At 35.4% G+C, this 21,866-nt stretch overlaps 3 protein-coding genes across 7 annotated transcripts; all 3 read left to right on the forward strand.

Annotated features, from left to right (window-relative positions):
• The first annotated feature begins 314 nt into the window (after positions 1-314).
• On the forward strand, positions 315-13,877 carry LOC131150573 (histidine biosynthesis bifunctional protein hisIE, chloroplastic-like). 2 transcript variants are annotated; one of them, XM_058101386.1, is made up of 7 exons: positions 333-493; positions 588-801; positions 3,636-3,855; positions 12,419-12,664; positions 12,758-12,853; positions 12,975-13,126; positions 13,451-13,877. In XM_058101386.1, the coding sequence occupies exons 4-7, from the start codon at positions 12,506-12,508 to the stop codon at positions 13,473-13,475; spliced, it is 432 nt and encodes a 143-aa protein (XP_057957369.1). In that variant the 5' UTR covers positions 333-493; positions 588-801; positions 3,636-3,855; positions 12,419-12,505; the 3' UTR covers positions 13,476-13,877. The 2 variants fall into 2 exon arrangements, with proteins under 2 accessions (XP_057957368.1, XP_057957369.1); XM_058101385.1 differs by lacking the exon at positions 588-801 and having other exon boundaries at positions 315-493.
• A 315-nt stretch (positions 13,878-14,192) lies between these two features.
• LOC131150572 (GDSL esterase/lipase At1g71250) lies at positions 14,193-16,430 on the forward strand. The gene is made up of 5 exons (XM_058101384.1): positions 14,193-14,469; positions 14,904-15,031; positions 15,361-15,603; positions 15,666-15,921; positions 15,991-16,430. Exons 1-5 carry the CDS (start codon positions 14,193-14,195, stop codon positions 16,209-16,211), a joined length of 1,125 nt encoding a protein of 374 aa, XP_057957367.1. The 3' UTR covers positions 16,212-16,430.
• A 1,769-nt stretch (positions 16,431-18,199) lies between these two features.
• Positions 18,200-20,672, forward strand: LOC131150571 (pentatricopeptide repeat-containing protein At1g73400, mitochondrial). 4 transcript variants are annotated; one of them, XM_058101380.1, is made up of 2 exons: positions 18,208-18,430; positions 18,649-20,672. In XM_058101380.1, exon 2 carries the CDS (start codon positions 18,875-18,877, stop codon positions 20,273-20,275), a length of 1,401 nt encoding a protein of 466 aa, XP_057957363.1. In that variant the 5' UTR covers positions 18,208-18,430; positions 18,649-18,874; the 3' UTR covers positions 20,276-20,672. The 4 variants fall into 4 exon arrangements, with proteins under 4 accessions (XP_057957362.1, XP_057957363.1, XP_057957364.1 ...); XM_058101381.1 differs by having other exon boundaries at positions 18,218-18,430; positions 18,807-20,672; XM_058101382.1 differs by lacking the exon at positions 18,208-18,430 and adding an exon at positions 18,551-18,648 and having other exon boundaries at positions 18,807-20,672.
• The last annotated feature ends 1,194 nt before the right edge of the window (positions 20,673-21,866 follow it).

Consider the following 21,866-nt stretch of genomic DNA (forward strand, 5'->3'; position numbering starts at 1 on the left):
ATTAAGTAAAAAAAATTATTTATTTGAAAACATTTTTTTAAGATAAATTTAATTGTAAAAATATATTTTACTAATAAAAATCTTTAAATACCAACAATGTAAAAGGTCTAAACAGTAAATACGCATTGGGATCTCTACTATTATATATATATATATATATATATATATATATATGTATATAACGACATTTTGACAAAAAAATAAAAATAAAAATAAAAAATAAAAAATAAAAAATAAAAAATAAAAAGGAGGGCAAAAATGGAACATTGGATTAGATTAGAGCTAATATATATGATCCCACAAACCCTAGCGGTAGGGACTGTTGGGACTACCAGACTTCGACACTTGCCAGCGGCCGTTGGGTGCAACGCCGCCACACCGCCCACTGCCGCCGGAGCTCATCCCATTGCCCACATCGCCGTGTTGCCGGCGGAGCTCATCCCGTTGTCCGCATTGCCGCACTGCCGCGCAGCTTTATTTCTCTTTGTCCAAGGTTGGTCTGTCTCACTCTCGCTCTCTCTCTCTCTCTCTCTCTCTCTCTCTCTCTCTCTCTCTCTCTCTCATTCAACTTTGCTGGGTGGATTCAGGCGGTAGGATTGCTTTTCGGGGCGTTACTCAGAGCTCCGGTAAAAGGCGGGTCTCCACGTGATTTGGGGATGGGGCTGTGGGCGGGGCAAGGATGTTGGCGACCATCCCGCTCCAGATCCCCTGTTTCCATCCTAACAATAACTGCCGGAGCAAAGCGCCTTTTGAACTTAAAAAGTATCTGCAAATCGCTTCTGAAATATCAAAAACAGTTTAGTATGTCAATCCTGGTCAATGCTCTGTTCTTCACGCTGAAAGGCCTTTTTTTTTTTGGGAATCTGAACTGCCTTTGCAACTTCTCTCTTTATTTACTAGAACTGAATGTGGATTCTTAGGATCTCTATTTTTAATGACTAGAGAGAGAAGCGACTAACTATACCCTGATCCCAGATTTTAGCAACCTTAAAGTTTGACTTTGAGCGAAGTTTCTAAGAAAATTAGAGACGGGAAAGGTGGCAGTCAACGATCACTTCGACCAGCCTATTCACAGAGTTAAACACAACCCTGACTTTGGGTCAGATTCTTCCATCAATCTTCTGGTTGATATTTGATGCTTTTGAAATCCTTTTTTTTTCCTCTCTGGAAAGGTGCTTACCATTGCTTAAGGAGCACAACCTATCCGTGCAGGCAGATAACCGAAAGAATGCGTGAAATTTTCGCTTATTTTTTAACTGAGGGGGCTTATTGCTCCAGGAGCGATTGTGGATGGGGAACATTGCTCCAATTTAGAGATAAGGTCCTTTATTGCAAAACTCCAATAAGATACAGGGGACTTATTGTCAAAAGACCTAAATAGAAAGTTTCCACTGTCTTAAATTTATTAATAAATGAGTACAAATATTTTTTATCTTGAGAGCAGAAGGAAATGCAATTGAAATGGAGCAAACCCACAACTGTCAGGAACCCACAAGTATTGACACTAATGAGGGTTGTGAGGCGCAAGTCTACAGCTGCCCCCCCAACCAACTCAGCCAATGTTCACACATTCAAGCTTGCTGGCATGCTCTCAACCTTAGTGGTATGAGAGTAATATTAAAGGCAAGCACAATTTATACATACAAGAGTTATTAATGCAGAAGGCATCCATAGATCAATAAAGTGCATCAAAATTGTACATAGTATGACATAACTATAAAAGGGTTTTTATTCATTCAAGAAGGCAATAATACAAGCATTAATGAAAACAGTTAGTTGTCAATACAAATCCATGGACAGTAACATATAGGGTCATTATCTTCCCTCCTATTATCCTATTACATTATACCTCCCTAACATTCTCCCCCACTCATTTTATCGACATCTTTTTTGATTTGCTGCAAGAGGTCTTAAATCTTTTGGTTGTGATGCCACTGTATTGGAGTTTGTGTGGCATGCTGGAGGTATTCAGTCTTCTCCCAACTGTTCTCTTTTTCTCCCAATCCTATCCATCTAACTAGCTATTGTTGTTGCTGATCACCTTATTCGTTGGTCTTTTGGATTCAGCCATTCATTTTATATACACTTTTAAATTAGAATTTAAAGATAATCACCATATAAATTTAAATATAATTAAAATAAAAATATAAGTAAATTTCAAAAAACCTGAAAAATAATAAAAGCCAATTATAAAATATTTTTACTATTTTTCAATTTTCATGTACAATAAGATTGTTATTTTGAATTTTGAAAATATAACAAATAAAATAATTATAATAAATTTTAGTTTTATTATAGATTTGTATTATTTTGTGCTTTTATTATTTTAATATTCTTATAATATTATTATTTGATTTAGAGACCAAAATGAGCATTTCATAAATAAGTCTTTTATTTTTTTTAGCTTTTCAAATATTAATCAAGCAGGCTGCTGGTTTATTTTAGTTTCTGTTTCTGTTTTTCAAGTTTTTATTTTTTTTTTTGTTTTCATAATTTTTGATAGTGATACCAAACAGCTCCTAAGTATTACTGAAAACAATGGGCTGCTTTTGATTTCTTTATTGTCATCAACAAATGCTGTATGGTAGTAAGGCAAAACATCAAATTTGACTCTGATTGTTACCAGAAATGTAGAACTTGTCTATTATTTTTCCCTTTTGTCATGCTGGTAACTTGCTTAGTTTTGAAAGTTAAGAAGGAATTCGTATTGCGCATTAATTTTTTGACTTTGTTTTGTATATTTGCTTTTGCTTTTGTCTGGTTGTGTTTTTTAATAGAGAAAGAAGAAAGGCATTAAGCGGGAAGAAAGTACAAAGAGGATGAGAAATCATCACATAATGCCAGACGAGTAAAAACAAAAGCTATTATGAAAAAAAGAAAAAAAAAACAATCTAAAAAAGCTATTATGAAAAAGGGAAAAAAACCAATCTAAAGGGCCAACCAATCATGCTGAATAAATGAGAAGGCCATGCTACCAAATTGTGCAATAGAAAACACCCATGGAAGAATATAAAAGAAATAAAACATCTTGCTCGAATCAGATATATAGATGAATCACGATCTTAAAAAATTCAATCATTCCTTTTGAACTAGATTACCCAAATAGCCGCGGAGACTGCATACTGGCGCAAAACTTTCACCTTCTTCTATTTCCCAAAGCCAACAAAATCAATCAACATGAAATCATCCAAAGATTGAGGATGAATCTAACACTTTACCTTCAAACAAAAAATATTTATTTATAAACACCAAGGCACAAAGCAATGAAGAAATAAATGATCATGTTCCTCACCACTAGTATAACACTCAACCCACATACCATGGGAAAGAGAGATGTGTCGTCTATGAATTTGCAACAGATTAGTGTGTGTTAATTCTGTTAAATATAGCAATTTACCAAAAAGCCTTTACCTTTGGTATATTTTTGGCTCTCCATGAATGATTATCAATCTCTATTGATAATGTATGGTCTGGAAATGTTATAATTTTTTTGATTTATTTAAAAAATTGCTGTTGTCAAATATCTGCTAGAAGAATTGATTGTTTGTGGATAACCTCAGTTATTTCCAAGTTTGTGCATGATATGAACTGCTGCCTTCTGGTAAATTAATTGAATGTTGCATTTTCATTTGCAGGACGAATTGATATTGCTATGAGAAGGACATAGGAGTTTGGACTTGTTTATTCAATGGCAGTTCTTTTTTTCAGTGTCTTCAATCTTCAAGAATTTTATCGGGAGGCTGTCTGTTTCTTTCTATTCGTGAGCTTGGTGGAGGCAATCAAAATAAGAAGAGTAGTAATCTAGCTTTTGCTTCTACTAAGAATTTACAGAAGGATCCTTTTGTTGAATCAAAGGTACTTTAATGAAAGCCTTGGCTTTCATCAGTTATTGTTTAGGTGTTTTTTTTTGGGTGCATTGATCTAACTACCATACTTTTTGGGCAGCCATCCTTGTTGAGAATGCTAAAGTGTTTGGTAAAGTTAGTAATCTGTATTGTTTAATTGTTGTAGAGTTAGATTAGGATTGCTATGTTGCATTTAACAATTAGGTTAAGTGCGACAATGTTGCCAAGCTGGGGAGGTTGGGCCATGGAGTTCAATTTGGTGTATACTTTATGCTCAAAACCACAATGATAGCATGATACCTCATATAAATAGGTTAAAGTTTGTGATCAAAGTTGCATTTTTCTAGAGTGTTCTACTCTTTTACATCTTTGATGCACCTTAGAAAGTTCAATGGAGGTGGCATATTGCACTATGTCATCTTACCAAGGCTAATGACTCATATTAGTCAATTGCTAAAGCAAAAATTGACTGCATGGTCTCTCGAGTTATATTAGGGCTCCTTGGAGCAAAACTCCCTGCAAAGACTTACCCCGCTGTTTGGTTTGCGGAATCAAGTCTGGATGGAATCAAATTTCAGGAATGGAATTGCATTCCTGTGTTTGGTTTGTGGAATCAAGGGCAGAATTATATTCTGGTTGTAATACAACTCTTGTGAATGGGGAAATTGTGATTCTAGTTCAGATGGGTTGGAATCTATCTTCATCTATGGAATCAAACTCATTTTATAATAAAAAATATTATAAAAACAACAAATAGCAATAATACTAATTGCTATTACTACTATAATAAAAATAATAACAACTAATAATAATTGCAATAACTATAATATTTATTATTATAAAAAATAATAACAAAAAGAACAATATTAATAAAAAAAGGCCAAAATGATAATAATAATTTTTATTTTAAGGATAATACTTTGTATACAAATAATAAAAAATAATAACAACTAATAATAATTTCAATGACAATAATATTTATCATTATAAAATAATAATAACAACAAGAACAATAACAATAAAAAAGGAAAACTAATAATTATTATTTTAAGGATAATGATTCTTATAAAAATAATAAAATAATAATAACAACTAATAATAATTGCAATAAAATAATATTTCTTACTATAAAAATAATAATAACAACAATACCAATGATAATAAAAAAGGAAAAATAATAATTATTTTAAGGATAACAATAATTATTAAAAATTAAAAATAATAATAACGACAATAAAAATAATATTACTAATAAAAATAACTATTATGAAATAAAATATAATGATACAAATGCAGTAATTGCATTCTAAAAGCAATTCCATTCCTGGCTTGATTTCATTTCATTCCTTCCTCGATTCCTTTCCTATGTCAATTGGTCAAATGAAATGGTGGGTTAGTGTCCTCCTTGGACTCTCTCTTATGCAATCTAGATGCAATGATTTAGTGTCCTTATCTTTTTCTTTCCCCCTCCTACTTCCTATGTAGTGCCTCCCTATTCTTTGGTACTTGCATCTTACTTTCTCCATTCAAGTCTCACTGCTAAACTGTTCTGCAATCTCTTTCTCAAAAGAAAATTGTGAGAGAAGGCAACCTACAAACTTTCATTTTTACTAGGTTGAAAGGCAATCACATTCATTCAAGAAGGGCACGTGGCTGTATAAGGGCATTGCGTTGATTGGGCAATGAAGATAGCTTGGTTGATATATATATTTTTTTCTAAACTATTTTTTAGTTTTATAAATCAGAAAACAACTTTTAATTTATTTTAATAAATCTATACACGCTATATTAAAGTTGAGCCTAGTGCACTATGGGACAAAGATTCGGCTGGTGAGGTTGTGCTTTAATGCCTTGAGGATTGTGCCAGGCTTCATCAGGGGTAAAATGCCTCGCTTCATGCCTTTGCTTTCTAAAACACTGCATATTATGACATTCCTTTCTTATAAACATATAGTTAAAATGTTCTATTCAAATTTAACTGGAGATTCACACACCCAAAATGCTTAGCCTCAACTAAAAAGGCGCAAAAGTGTGCTTTTTTGTAATTTTTGTATGAATACGTAAGCCTCGGTGTGTAATGCGTTGGCCTTTTTGGATTTCTTAATTTAGACTAAGCCTTAAGGCATTTTAGGCATGCCTCATCTTTGATTGAGCCTTTTAAAACATGGCTTTGTCAGCTATATCTGTTGTACATTTACTGTTTGTTATCTCAATTTCTATATGGTGCAACCAGACTTAGTCAGGAGTCTACCATTGACATAATGGTAGGGACTGTTACTTGCCTGGCAAAGCAAAGAAAGAGAAACAAAGCATTGAAGATGGGATTTCCATATCTTTGTTTAATGTCTTTTGAAGGTGTTCATCGTTGCCCAATAATCAGCATTAGTGATTATTTGAGCTACATCTGGACTCTACATCTCTAGGCATTCTATTGTGAGGAAAAATGACTGTTTTAGGCAACAGGCCTTTTTTACTTTCTTCCCTTTGATTTCATGTTGTTTTTGACTTGAGATTCACACACTCAAATGGTAAGCCTACTAAAAAGGTGCAAAAGCATGCATTCCATACAAATGCATTTGTGTTTTTCAGATTCTGCACTTTAGGCTGAGCCTCAAGGCGTTTCAGGTATGCCTCGTCTCCGATTGGGCCTCTTAAAACACTGGGGTTGTGAGCTATAACCTTATCTGTTGTATGTTTATTGTTTATTATCTCAACTTTGATATGGATCTACCAGACTTAGTCAGGTGTCTGCCACTGGCATAATGGCAGGGACTGTTACTTGTCTGGCAAATCAAAGAAAGAGATATAACGCATTGAATATGGGATTCCTATTTCTCTGCTTGATGTCTTTTGAAGGTGTCCATCATTGCCCAATAATCAGCATTAGTGATTATTTGAGCTACATCTGGACTCTACATCTCCAAACATTTCTCTGCTTTGTCTTCAGAAGGTGTTATCCATATTTTTTACTTTCTTCTCTTTGGTGTCATATTGTTTTTAACTTGAGATTCACACATTAAAAATGCCAACTTGCTAAGCCTCAATTAAATACGGGCAAAAGTGTGCATTTGTACAAATTCATTGGGCTTTTTCAGATTTTTCACTTTAGGCGGAGTCTGAAGGCATTTTAGGCATGCCGTGTCTCCGATAGAGCCTTTTAAAACATTGGTGTTGTCAGCTATGACCTCATTTCTTGTATGTTTATTGTTTATTATCTCAATTTCGATATGGATCTACCAGACTTAGTCAGGTTATATCACTGGGATAATGGCAAGAACTGTTACTTGTCTGGAAAAGCAAAGAAAGGGATTTAAATCATGAAGATAGAATTCCATTTCTTTGCCTGATGTCTTTTGAAGGTGTCCATTGTTGCCCATTAATCAACATTAATGATTATTTGAGCTACATCAGGACTCTACATCGCTAAACATTTCTCTGCTTGATGTCTTTTGAAGCTGTCCATGCAGACCTTTTCTAACTTTATTCCTTTGGATGTCATATTGTTTTTAACTTGAGATTCACACCCTCAAAATGATAAGCCTCAACTAAAAAGGCGCAAAAGCGCCTATTTGGTACAAATTTGGGCTTTTTCAGATTATTCACTTTAGGCTGAGTCTGAAGGAATTTTAGGCATTCCTCATGTAATGACCCAAAAAATAGGTATACATGAGTTGAGTAGGTAATATAATATAATATATATGTATAATAAAATAATATTTTTATTGGAATCCCATTTCTACTTCTGTTTACACTTCCTTCCTAAAAAAATACATACAGTAAATAATAAAATAATATGTATATATATTATATAAGTAGGAGCAAGCACGTGGGCGAGATTAGAGAAGGCTGTTTTGAGTAAATACTAGAATAGTATCAGCTGGAGATGTTTTTATATTTTGGAATTTTAAAGAATGTTAAATTTTGATATTTTAGAAACTCTTGTAATATAGTTATTTAATATTCTGGTATAAAAGTATTCAAGATTTTATTTACTTCCGCTGTTTTTATTTCTTACAAAAAATTTATAGATAGTAGGACCTTAGACCCCCCTCGGGTTTGGGGCGTGACACCTCGTCTCCGATAGAGCCTTTTAAAACATTGGGGTTGTCATCTATGACCTCATTTCTTGTATGTTTATTGTTTATTATCTCAATTTCGATATGGATCTGCCAGACTTAGTCAGGTGTCTACCACTGGCATAATGGTAGGGACTGTTACTTGTTTGGCAAAGCAAAGAAAGAGATATAAAGCATTGAAAATGGGATTCCCATTTCTCTGGCTGATGTTTTTTAAAGGTGTCCATCGTTGCCCAGTGGTCAACATTAGTGATTATTTGAGCTACATCTGGACTCTACATATCTAACCGTTTCTCTGCTTGTGTCTTTTGAAGGTGTCCATCCTGATCATTTTTACTTTCTTCTCTTTGATGTCATCTCCAAACATTTCTCAGTCTTGGGCTTTGAATCTTTCAGGGGTTTATTCTTGTGAATCTTTTTTCAAGTTTTTGATCCGTTCCAACTCCTGTTTTCCTCTATTTGGAAGGCTAAAGCTCCCCCAAGGATTAAGGCTTTCATTTGGTTTACTGTGCTTAATAGAATCAATACTAGTAATCTGTTGCAAATTAGGAGATCTTTGAAGGCCTTATTGCTAGATGTTTGTGTGCTTTGTTACTTGAATTCTGAGTCAGCTTCTCATTTGTTCTTACCCTGATTTTTCTTGGAGCGTCTGGAATAATATATTTGGCATGTTAAGAGAAGCTTGGGTTTGTCTACCAACCGTGGATGGAATGTTGGCTATCCCTTTTAAGGGCTTCAAGTGAAAAAGGATAGGACTGCTCTGTGGAAGTGTGGAATATTTGCAGTGCTGTGGTGTTCATGGTTGAAGCGAAATGCAAGGATTTTTTCAGGGATAAAATTGAGCAGGCAGCTGGTTTGGGAGAAGATTCATTATTTGGCTTCTCTATGGTGTGTTGGCTCAGGTTGTTTTAAGGGAGCAAGCTTTTTGGAAATTCTGCGAGATTGGAAAATTTTTTTGCTTTGATATTTCAAATTACTTTTTTATGTTTTTAGTTTCTTTATTTTATGGATGTTTCCCAAATTTTGATGGGAGACGTCTAATTCTCCTCTTTGTAAATTTTTTTTCTAATGAAATCTCTTCTTTTGCTCTCAAATTTTATACGTGTGTATATATATATATACATATGTATACATCTCCATTATCAATGTTACTAACTTTTTTGAGAATTAACTGATCTTTTTTATTTTGCTGTAATCATATTAATATAGAATTTTTTATCATTGTTAAATTTACTAGGTGCTCTTTTTTGCACTCTGTTTGCTTGAGTGCCATATTCTGAATAAGAATTTTGGGATGACTTACAAGTATGGTATGATTTTTAAAAACTTCATTCCCCACTTAGGGTTGAACCAGACACTGTCGGGTCACTATCGAGAACTGACACAATAGTAGGGACTTTTACTTGTCTGGCAGTGAGAAGAAAGAGAAACAGCATTGAGGATGGATTTCCTGTGTGTGTACAATGTCTATTGGAGGTGATCATCTTTGCACAGTAATCAGTATTTGGTGATTCTTTGGGCTACACCTGGACTCCATGTCTCATGAATTCAATATATTTAGACCTCAGAATAAACATCCCTTTTAGGAACTACACTTTGGCAATTGCATTTTTTTTCTTTTTATTTTCCCCCTTCTAGTAGCAATCGCCAATATCCTATTTCCTTCTTGTGAGCAGCTAACTTCTGTCAAAAATTTTGCACTCTATTTTCTTGATCCTCGTGATTTGAATAAGTGGTTTTGGATGGTTTGTCAATTTTCAGTATGGGTTTCTTTTCTGTTCCTTTTTTTTTTCTAAAACTGTCCCATGTAAGGTTGAAGTGTTGAACCAGACATTGTCAAATCTCTACTGACATGATGGCAGGGACTGATACTTGTTTGTTATAGACAAGAGAAGCCACATTGAGGGTGGCTTTTTGGTCTCTGTGTCTGATATCTCCTGAATATGTTCATCATTGCCTGGCAATCAGCATCTGCTGATGTTGTGAGGTACTTCTGGACACTGTACCTCATTAATTCAGTATATTCATGCTTCAGAGGATAGATCTCTTAGGAACTACACTTTGGCAGTTGCATTTTGTTTTTGTTTTTTCCTCCTTATGGCAATTGCCAATATCCTATTTCCTTCATGCAAGTAGCTATTTACACTCTATATCCTTGATTCTTGCTTTCTGAATAAGAAATTTTGGATGGCCTGTCAGTATAATATGATTTTTTGAAGAACTCCCACTGTCCACTTTAAGATTGAACCAGACATTTGTCAGGTCTCTATGGGCACAATGGTAGGGACTGTTAATTGTCTGGGAAAGAGAAAAAGGGGAAGAAAAGCATTGAAGGTGTGTTTCCTGTCTTAATGTTTGATATCTCTTGAAAGGGTTCATCGTTGCCTGGTAATCAGTATTTGGTGATTCTTTGAGCTACATCTGGGCCCTATATCTCATTTATTCAATATTCACACCTCAGAGAGAAAATTATTAGAAACTAAACTCTGGCAGTTGGATTTTTTTCCCTTTTGTTTTTTCTCTCCTTGTGGCAATTTCCAACATCCTATTTCCTTCATGCAAGTAGCTATTTGATCTCTGTTTGTTTGATTCTCATTTTCCTAATTAGAAATTTTGGATGGTTTGTTAGTGTGATATGATTTTTTGAAGAAAAACATTTCTGTCCAGTTTAAGAATGAACCAGACATTTGTGAGGTCTCTATGGACACAATCGTAGGGACTATTAATTATCTGAGGAAGAATTCCCATTGTCCACTTTAAGATTGAACCAGGCATTTGTCAGGTCTCTATGGACACAATGGTAGGGACTGTTAATTGTCTGGGAAAGAGAAGAAAGGGAAGCAAAGCATTGCAGGTGTGTTTCCTGTCTTAATGTTTGATATCTCTTGAAAGGGTTCATCGTTGCCCGGTAATCATTTGGTGATTCTTCGAGCTACATCTGGGCCCTATATCTCATTTCTTCAATATATTCACACTTCGGAGAGAAGATTCTTAGGAACTAAACACTGGCAGTTGGATTTTTTTCCCTTTTGTCTTTTCTCTCCTTGTGGCAATTCCCAATACCCTATTTCCTTTATGCAAGTAGCTATTTGAACTCTGTTTATATGATTCTCATTTTCCTAATTAGAAATTTTGGATGGTTTGTTAGCGTGATATGATTTTTTGAAGAAAAACATTTCTGTCCAGTTTAAAATTGAACCAGACATGTGTGGGGTTTCTATGGACACAATGGTAGGGACTATTAATTATCTGAGGAAGAATTCCCACTGTCCACTTTAAGATTGAACCAGGCATTTGTCAGGTCTCTATGAACACAATGGTAGGGACTGTTAATTGTCTGGGAAAGAGAAGAAAGGGAAGCAAAGCATTGCAGGTGTGTTTCCTGTCTTAATGTTTGATATCTCTTGAAAGGGTTCATCGTTGCCCGGTAATCAGTATTTGGTGATTCTTCGAGCTACATCTGGGCCCTATATCTCATTTATTCAATATATTCACACTTCGGAGAGAAGATTCTTAGGAACTAAACACTGGCAGTTGGATTTTTTCCCTTTTGTCTTTTCCTCCTAGTGGCAATTTCCAATATCCTATTTCCTTTATCCAAGTAGCTATTTGAACTCTGTTTATATGATTCTCATTTTCCTAATTAGAAAGTTTGGATGGTTTGTTAGTGTGATATGATTTTTTGAAGAAAAACATTTCTGTCCAGTTTAAGATTGAACCAGACATGTGTGAGGTCTCTATGGACACAATGGTAGGGACTATTAATTATCTGAGAAAGAGAAGCAAAGCGTTGCAGGTGTGTTTCCAGTATTGATGGTTGATATCTCATCATGGTGTTTGTTGTTCCCAAGTAAATAGAAATTGGTGCTGCAGGCTACATCTGGACTCCATATCTCATTTAATTCAATATATTATGACATTAGAGTAAACTTCCCATTTAGGAACTACATTTTGGTGATTGCACTTTTTCCTTTCAATTTTTACTCCCTCTAGTAGTAAGTGCCAAAATACTATTTCCTTTTTGTGTTAGCTAATTTTTAATGAATCAGATTACTCCAATTTTGTGTCTTCTTGCCAGTGTTATGCGAATGATATACTTTTTCTCTGCTTGTTTTTTTGTTTTTAAATATAAAATAAAAATTAGGTTGCTTTGTTCATGTAAGTATTTTGTCAATTATTTTTAACCCTGTAGAAGTTTTTATTTGATCTTGGTATCTTGGTTCTGAATAAACCATCAGGAAGGTTTATATTTTACCAATGTAGTCTTCATCTCATGCAAGTTGGCTTTTAGGAGGCTATGTAGGTTGCAGTGCACAGCTTTTACATCCTGCAGAGAAGAGTTGTGTCTAAGCTAAGGCTATTTATATTTTTCAACCTTAAAAATATGAAAATTCATTTGCTTTTCAAATGACGTGCATTCTTCTATTTGGTTTATTCCCTTTCTAGGTTTTGGCATTTTACCAAATAAGTAAGAGGATCTGACGTTGTAAATTTTAGGTTGAGAAGCTGTTAGACACTGTAAAATGGGACGACAAGGGTTTGGCGGTGGCAATAGCTCAGAATGTTGATACGGGAGCCATCTTAATGCAAGGCTTTGTAAACCAAGATGCACTAGCGGCAACCATTTTTTCTAGAAAGGCTACATTCTACAGCCGTTCACGGTCAACATTGTGGACAAAGGGAGAAACTTCCATGAACTTCATCAACATTCATGATATCTTTCTTGATTGTGATCGTGACTCTGTATGTATTGATGGCTTCTAGTTAGACTATTCAGCTATTGTTTGGTTATCCTGATTCCTGTCTGGATGACTTTATCCCAGTTCTGTTTCTCAGATTATATACCTTGGGAAGCCTGATGGGCCTACTTGTCACACAGGGTCAGAAACCTGCTATTATTCATCGGTTTTTGATTTCTTAAAACAACCACAGGTTTACAGTCTTATCTTTTCATTGCCTGTTGATGAGGAATGCACCATTACCGTATGATGAAAACAGTTTTTGGATCTTTGTGACTTTCAATGACTTTTTTGTTGTGGATTGTTTGTTGCAGGTTGTTGAGAACAGGTTGGCATTGACCACTTTGTATTCATTAGAGTCTACAATCTCGCAGCGGAAGGCAGGACTAGCATTGACACAAGTTGGAAAACCTTCATGGACCAAGCGATTATTGCTTGATGACGAGTTGCTGTGCTCGAAAATCTGGTACTATATTGCTATGTTCTGCTTAGAAATTAGGATATGTTGTTTGGAGGCATGGATTTCAGCTTTGGTTTGGATTTTTGTGATTTAAACGAAACTAAAACACACTTTCCTCCTGTGTTTTATCTAAATTCTGACCAATTTGAATTCTAAAAGTCCCAAACAGAGTAGGTAATTGACTTTCAATTGATATGGTTCATCATTCATCCCTCCCCACTTTAAAAATGGGTGTAGAAAAGAAAATAATGGACTACAACATGGTTCTGGCAACACCATAAATATTTCAATTTAATGTTTGAAGAAAGCTGATTCATTCTTTTTATGCAGGGAAGAGGTAAATGAGTTATGTTGAACATTGGAGATGAATGAGGATAAGTCCCTAGCTTCTTCAGAGATGGCAGATGTGCTCTATCATGCCATGGTTTTGCTGGCACTCAAAGATATAAAAATGGAGGACATTCTCCAAGTCCTCAGACTGAGATTTTCTCTGTCAGGCATTGAGGAGAAGAGAAGCCGAACATCCGAGAGCTAGGCGCCATGGGGTCGGTGAATGGGGTCACCAATTTTGTTCATGCAGCTCAGTGGATGCAATACAGTGTAATTAGTAATTATGCGCGAGCATTAGCAGACCATACATGAAGTTGTTTAAGATATTGCGCGTCTGATGTAATTGCTGTACTCGGCGATCACTGATTGATTATAAAACATTAGAACACACTGCAAATGATTATTAAAATATTAATCATTCTTTTCACTGAGACTCTTTCTCCATTTATTCCATTGCTGCTGTCAAAGCATGGCTTTATCCCTGACACTGCTAACTTCCTACATGCCAATGTGCATGGGAGTCACGCCTAAATCAAGTAAGGAGGAAAAAAAGGACAAAGCAGGGAGTTAAAGGTGAAGTCCTAAAACCAGGAAAAGCTATCCGGAGGAAGCATAATTCATGGGGTTTTGCTTACATGCGCTTCTGAGCTTTCAAGTGGACTGTCTCTTTCATCTCTTGACACGCCTGCACCTATAAATTGCCACATGAAGCCCCTCTTTCTTGAACTGCAAAGACCATCATATGGTCTTCTCAAAATATAGAGAGATGGCAAAGCGTGATGATGAAGGGCCGAGTTTAGCAACCCTGCTGCTGCTGTTGCTGCAGTGTTTAAGTGTTGTGGCAGCATCACAGCAGGGAGTTCCTGCAATGTTTGTGTTTGGAGATTCTCTGGTTGATGTTGGGAACAACAACTTCCTCAGCTCCATTGCGAAGGCAAATTACTTCCCTTATGGATGTGACTTCAATAGAGGCGCCTCTGGGAGATTTTCTAATGGGAGAACTTTCGTTGATATGCTCGGTAACTTCTTGACCAGCACACGCTAGTTGTTGATTTGTAGAAATAATTTTTGCTTTTATTTTAATTCCATTTTGTTAAAGAATTATGAAAATATCACTTCATCTTTATTAGGTTTTTAAATATTTCTATGAGGAATTGAGGCGACGTCCTTGTATTTCTTATTTTTTTTAAAAGAAATTGCAGATAACACAAACTTTGACGTTTTCAACAATTGTATAGAAAATTTTAAAAAATACGTTAGTCCAAAAGTTTTATAGAGATGTTTATAAAAATTTAAAAATGATCTGGTACTTTTTATAATGGTGAAAAAAAATAATTCCATATATAGAGCTCTATGCGTGCTGTGTAGGTAGATACCGGTACATGTATATTTTATTTAATAGCATTTGCTTTGGATTTTACTTTTAGAAATGGAGTTTGGTTTGGATTTACAGGAGAGAAGTTGGGGGTTGGGTCTGCGCCAGCCTTCGCAGATCCGAACACAGGAGGAGCCAGAGTCCTAGGCGGTGTCAACTATGCTTCCGCAGCTGCTGGCATCCTCGATGAGACTGGCCGACACTACGTACGTACCCTGTTCCCACTACTCTCCTCCAATAACTCGAACATCACTGTCATGGTTTTATTATAGCGAGCTTTTGTCTTACGAGAATGCCTCTTCTTAAGACACCATACCTCAAGAAGATTAGTACTTCTTATTTTGAATGTTAAAAATTCAAAGATTATGTTTGTCTAGCAAAATAAAATGAAATACAGTGAAAAATTTGGGAGTAGAGGGAATTGCTATGACTTGTATATGTATTGTTATGCATTCATCCAACTTGTTTTAGGCATAACATAAAACAAGACAGATAGAAAGATTAGTAGATTAGTAATAAGCGTGTAGGCATGCAGGGAGAGAGATTCAGCCTGAACCAGCAAGTGCTGAACTTTCAAAGCACATTGGAGCAGCTAAGAGGAATGATGGGGGGAAGGAATCTAAGCCAATACCTGGCCAAATCCATAGCAGTGATGGCGTTTGGGAGCAACGACTACATCAACAACTACCTCTTGCCTTCCATCTACTCCTCCAGCTTCACTTACTCGCCCCCTGATTTCGCCAATCTTCTTCTCAACCACTATGCCCGCCAAATCTTGGTATAATCACTTTATTCCCTAGCCTATAATTATCCCCGATTGGATTAATGTGAGCATTGCAGGCACTGCACAGTGTGGGACTGAGGAAGTTCTTCATTGGGGGGGTTGGGCCAATAGGGTGCATTCCAAATCAGTTGGCAAGGGGTGAGGCCCCACCCGGAAGATGCGTCGATTATGTGAATCGGATCCTTGGTACCTTCAACGAAGGGCTCAGATCCCTGGTCGACCAGCTGAACGGTAACCATCCCGGTGCCATCTTTGTCTACGGCAACACCTACAGAGTTTTTGGTGACATACTAAATACCCCTTCCGCCTACGGTAAGCAATTTCTATAACTACGACCAAATTGAAAAATGAAGTATTGGGGAATAAATGAATGGAGTGCAGGGTTCAGCGTGGTGGACAGAGGGTGCTGCGGAATAGGGAGGAACCAAGGGCAGATAACCTGCCTTCCCTTCGCCTCTCCTTGCCCAGACCGCAATGCATACGTCTTCTGGGACGCCTACCACCCCACTCAGGCTGCCGACGCCGTCCTCGCCCGCAGGGCTTTCTATGGCCCGCCTTCTGATTCCTACCCAATTAATATCCAACAGATGGCCCTCCTCTGATTTCTTTTTCTTTTTAAAATAAATAAATGAATAAATGACTCCATCTTGTGTTTTTAAAATTCCAATTTTCTTTACATGTGGTTTGCCATTAATCAATCATATATGCTTACATGTGGGGGCAGTGGTGGCATTTTTGTCTTTTTGTAGCTTTAATTTAAGAAAACTTCCTTTTATCTCTATTATTAATATAAAAAAAATGGACCAGTCCAATTTATAGTCTGTCTTTTATCTCTACTTTCTACTCAAATTCTCAATTGGGTAAATCACTAAGTCCATGTTACTAATGATTTTCTCATTACGTCTCCAAAACAATAAATTTAAAGTTTTAAAACATGCATAATATGCGCTTATAACTAATATATGATAAGCATATAAAAATGATGACAGTTAATTGCTTGAGATAAATAAATAATGATAGGTAAATCTACTGGTGGCAAAATCGACAATTTATTTTGGCCACAATAATCATTAATGCTCGATCATGAATAATAAAACCCTACATACATAGTAATGGTCGAATCTCTCGTGCAAGAATGGAACTTAAATATTTCTCAAAGGATGGTGCATTTGCATTTAAAAAAAAATAGTATCGGCCATTATATGGGTTTTGTTGTCAGACTTGTGGCCGATATGTGAATTCTATTAAATAAATAAGTTTTAGATTAATTTGGTCTGTGAAATACCTATTAATAAGAATAAATTAATTATACAAAAAATAGGTTATTGAAATGAATTTTTTTTAATAAATTTATAATAAGGAATAGGAAAGAAATAACTATTTCCAAATGTTTATTTCTTATTTCTTAATAAGGTACTATGCAAGGGATAACTATTCTCTTCTTCTCTCGACCTTGTCATTGTATTTGAATAATTATTCCGTGAATTAAATTAGTCTTAGTTTTTAGACTTCTAGTTAATTTAAGCATACTCTACATGTAGTCACAAGCCAACCAAGCAATTAAGAAATTCTTCATTTTTCATTGTTAATATTTTGAAAAGAGAATAACAATTATAGTACCTTCTTGGTGGTTGTTTTGAAATGCATGTAGTATTATATAAAACTACAAAACATGATCATTAAAATTCATAAGACATTTTTTGACACTGGCGCAACTTGGTTTCAATTCATATAATAGGATTAGAATTACGACATCAATTTCACTATTGTGATAGAAATAGAGGGTGAAAGGAAAAAAGAAAAAAAAAAAGAAAAACTTAATTATTTACTATATTTTTTGTAAATTAAAATAATTTTTCTCTTATGTACTCCCCTCGGTAACGATAATCCCTGAATTCGTCACTGTCATAATAGATTCTCTTGTTACCGATAGATGCTTATTAAAAGTTTAATCCTTTCCTTCTATCGTATCACCTTACTTCCTTTTAGCAAGCCTCTTCAAGGGGTTAAATATCCCTATATAAATAAGAGTTACAGTTTTAAAATTTCTACATGAGCTACGCTTATTTGATCTAAGTGACTTTTAAATAAAGGTTATGTTGGAACCACTTTACTAAATAAGTAAATCAATCAGCATCAAAAAAGTGAAACATTTATTTATTTTTTCATTTTTATACCTTATAAAAATAAAAATGCCAAAAGACCTAAGACCTAAGTGGTCATAATTAAAATGATAATTTTTATTTTTTCTAACAATAAATAATATTATATTTATTTTTAATTATTAATTACATATATACCAAGAATATAGTGTTTATATTAAATTTATAATTTTAATTTGTGCAAATTCTTGCTAATTTTATCAAATAGCTAAGTTCTTTACAAAAAAAAAAAAAAAGCTCAAAAAGTAGATAATAAATAATTGAAATAATGAAGTATTTAAATTTATTAACCAATTTCATTTAAATTTTAAAATATTTATAAAATTAAATTTAAATTTAATATTAAGTATTAACTAATAGACACTTAAATCTTAATTTTACAATAATTTTTCATAAATTATTTATAGCCGCATGATTCAGCTACGTCTCTTCAGTCGTCGCTCCCGGGCAGGATACTGAGGTACTGAACAGTAGACTATTTTTTCGTAGACCTGCTTTTAGTGTTGCACGCTTGCATTGGTGTGTTTCAACAGGGACAGTGGACGGAAAAGCAGCCTCACCGGCGGCGGACCGCGACTGCCGGCGATTGTTGAATCTTCAATCACGTTACGAATCTCCGTACGTACAAATCCTGCTTCGCGTGTTTGAGAGTTTGTGAGGTACATTTCCAATTTGCCATGCGTTTTTTTGCCCCCTAGTTTGAAATTAGGGTTTTCCATACGCGTATTTCAATTTGGCCGAGCTGTTCAAGTGCAGATCTTTAGAAAAATTGTGTTATGCTGCGAACTATAGTTGGTTTGCGAATCAGGCGTCCGGCATCTAAATTTACATCTGCTTCTGAAAGTCCTCTCTCGCTTAACAGTTTCAATTTCTTTAGGTATTTGAGTTCTTCACCTGAAGCGAAATTGCAGTACTCCCCTCGTTCTTGTGTTTCATTGACGATTCCCTATTTTGCTTTTTATAAAAGCTTACGTACTGTTGAATTGTGGCTTACCTCACGCTCGTTTTCTTCTGGTGTTGTCTCGTTGGAAAAAGATGACTTTGGTGCTGGTACATATAGGATTGGGGAAAATTCTGTAGCCGATAAGGTATACCAGATAATCATGGAAAATTCTAGTGCTGAGCATAACATGGAGAAAGCCCTTGACCAAACTGGTGCAAGATTGACGTCTGCCTTGGTTGTTGAGGTCTTGCGTAGGCTGCATTTTAAGGAGAAAATAGCCTTCAGATTCTTTACGTGGGCGGGCCATCAAGAATATTATGCGCATGAGCCACTGGCCTATAATGAAATGATTGACATACTATCTAGTACAAAATACAAAGTAAAGCAGTTTCGAATAGTTTGTGATATACTCGATTACATGAAGAGAAATAGCAAAAACTCTGTTCCTGTTGAAGTTCTGTTGAGGATTCTTCAACAATACACTGAAAAGCATCTAACCCATCTTCAGAAATTTGCCAAGAAGAAGAAGGTAAGGGTGAAGACACAGCCACATATTAACGCCTTTAATTTGCTTTTGGATGCTTTATGCAAGTGCAGTCTTGTTGAGGATGCTGAAGCCATGTTTAGGAAGGTGAAGAATTGGGTTAAGCCTGATGCTAATACGTATAATATTTTGTTTTTTGGGTGGTGCAGGGTTAGAAATCCAACAAGAGGAATGAGGCTGCTGGAAGAAATGATCAAAATGGGTCATACACCCGATAATTTTACTTCTAACACTGCGGTTGATACCTTCTGTAAAGCTGGGATGGTGAGGGAAGCAGCTGAATTCTTTGAGTTTATGAGAACGAAAGGTTCAACCATGTCTTCTCCAACAGCGAGAACTTATGCAATCATGATTAGGGCTCTTGTCCAGAATGATAAAATGGAGGATTGCTTTAAGCTGATATGGGATATGATAAACAGTGGTTGCCTTCCTGATGTTTCAACATACAAGGAAGTTATTGAAGGGATGTGTTTGGCTGGGAAGGTTGATGAAGCTTACAAATTCTTGGAAGAGATGGGAAACAAAGGTTACCCCCCTGATATTGTTACTTACAACTGTTTCCTAAAGGTTCTTTGTGACAATAAGAGTGGTGATGATGCACTTCTGCTTTATGGAAAAATGACTGAGGTGGGATGTGTTCCTAGTGTGCAAACTTTTAATATGCTGATTTCAATGTTTTTTAAAATGGGTGATGCTGATGGGGCATTTGAGACTTGGCATGAGATGGATAAGAGGGGCTGTGCACCGGATATTGATTCTTACTGTGTGATGATTGAAGGGCTTTTTGGTTGTAATAAAATGGAAGATGCATCATTTCTTTTGGAAGATGTTGTGAACAAGGGAATGAAATTGCCATATCAGAAGTTTGATTCCTTTCTAATGCATCTCTCAGATGTTGGTGATCTCCAGTCAATCCATAGACTGTCAGAGCATATGAGGAAGTTCTACAACCCTGCAATGGCAAGACGTTTTGCATTGGCTCAAAAGCAGAAGAGCGTGAGTTTAAGAGGGAAATAGGAAAATTTAGTAGTTAATGGTGAAAGCATTGATTCAGATTATTTTTGCAGTACATTTCCTGTTTTTGAGATCTAAGTATGATGCTGGAGGAACAGGTGGGTGAAAAATATGACATGGGTCTCATACTTCATGACCTTGCTATACATTGTGGACTGTACAGTATAGCTGGTGATTGCTTACTTGAAAGTTTATTTTGTTTAAGTTTTTATTCCATCAAGATCTGTTTCTTTTGTGGTCTTATGTAAGCACTGGAAGAGGATTGTTTGACTTAATTTTTATGGAAATTCTCTCTGTATTCGCAAGTTAGAGCGTGAGCTGTCTTCAAGGACAGAAGAAACTTTCTGTATTTGTACTGTTTGTGGTATAACCTTTTAATACAGTATTTCAGTTCAATGAATTCTTTAATGACTTATTTAGCATCTAATAAGTATGACAAAGGAGCTATCGCCATGCCTTAGGAGAAGAACTATAGTCAAATGTATATGTTAAGCAGTGTTCGATTTACCATGTGCACGATATCTATCTTATAGTCTGTACATGACATCCAATCTTGTGCTGCTGAATTTAGTTTACACATTTTTCCAGCTCAAGTCTTGAATTTAGCTTATTGGTCTTGGTGTTGTTACTTGTTATAGTGTGTTGGGTTTTGGTGTCAACGGAACAGAAAACAGCAAAGCAAAAGATTTCTTTCCTTACTTCAGTCCACATTTATTTCCTTATATTTCAATTCATTATTTTGTATAGTTTTTATATATTTAGTTTAAATGTATAGGGCTTGACATATTATAGTTTACTTGTATAGGGCTAGAATCATGCTAGACCTTATTTACTTTCCATGTATAGCATTTTTGTAAAGTCTATATATAATATACAGAACTCAAGGCCAATTTATTTGGTCATTCACAAAACATTAGACATTTGGGTGGGACTAGTTTTGGTCTTGTCATAAGGAAGGTGTATTAGAAGTAGGGTATGAGGGAGAATGAGGAAGTGTTTATTTCGCGTGTGTCTCATTTGGTTAGAAGAATTTAGGAAGTGTCTATCTTGTGTGTGTGTCTTATTTGGTTAGGAGAATGTAAGCTTTGAGGTAGGATATCTTTGTTTTGTTGATGAAAGTGAAATGTAGTGTTTATTGGCTTAAGTGGCTTTTACATTTGGTTGTTTCTATTGTTCCATGTATGAGAATGTACTCAAAATCAAGTAGTACCTAACGATTCTAGCACATATAAATGCAGAAATGTCGTGTTTATTGTCGTAAATGTAACGATTTATCATTGTGTGGTGTGTGTGCAAACATGTCTTCATGTTTGGCTGTCTATGATCTAAGTATGTCAGACATACAAATACCTTAACAGAACGTACCACTGTATGATTAGTACAGATGATAGCAAAAGATGAACAAAAGCATGCTATAAACACTAATCATGGGAAAACATGAACAGAAACTTACACATTTCCACTGGATACACAAGATGGGAAAAAAAATAAAAGACTCTTGTCATCACATTCAAAAAAAAAAATTAAATAAAGAGACAACAAAAGAGCTGTCTCATGGTTAGTGTGTGCAATGCTTCAAATACACATTTCATCC

The sequence above is a fragment of the Malania oleifera genome, chromosome 3 (genome assembly GCF_029873635.1).
Source record: "Malania oleifera isolate guangnan ecotype guangnan chromosome 3, ASM2987363v1, whole genome shotgun sequence".
Lineage (NCBI taxonomy): Eukaryota > Viridiplantae > Streptophyta > Magnoliopsida > Santalales > Ximeniaceae > Malania > Malania oleifera.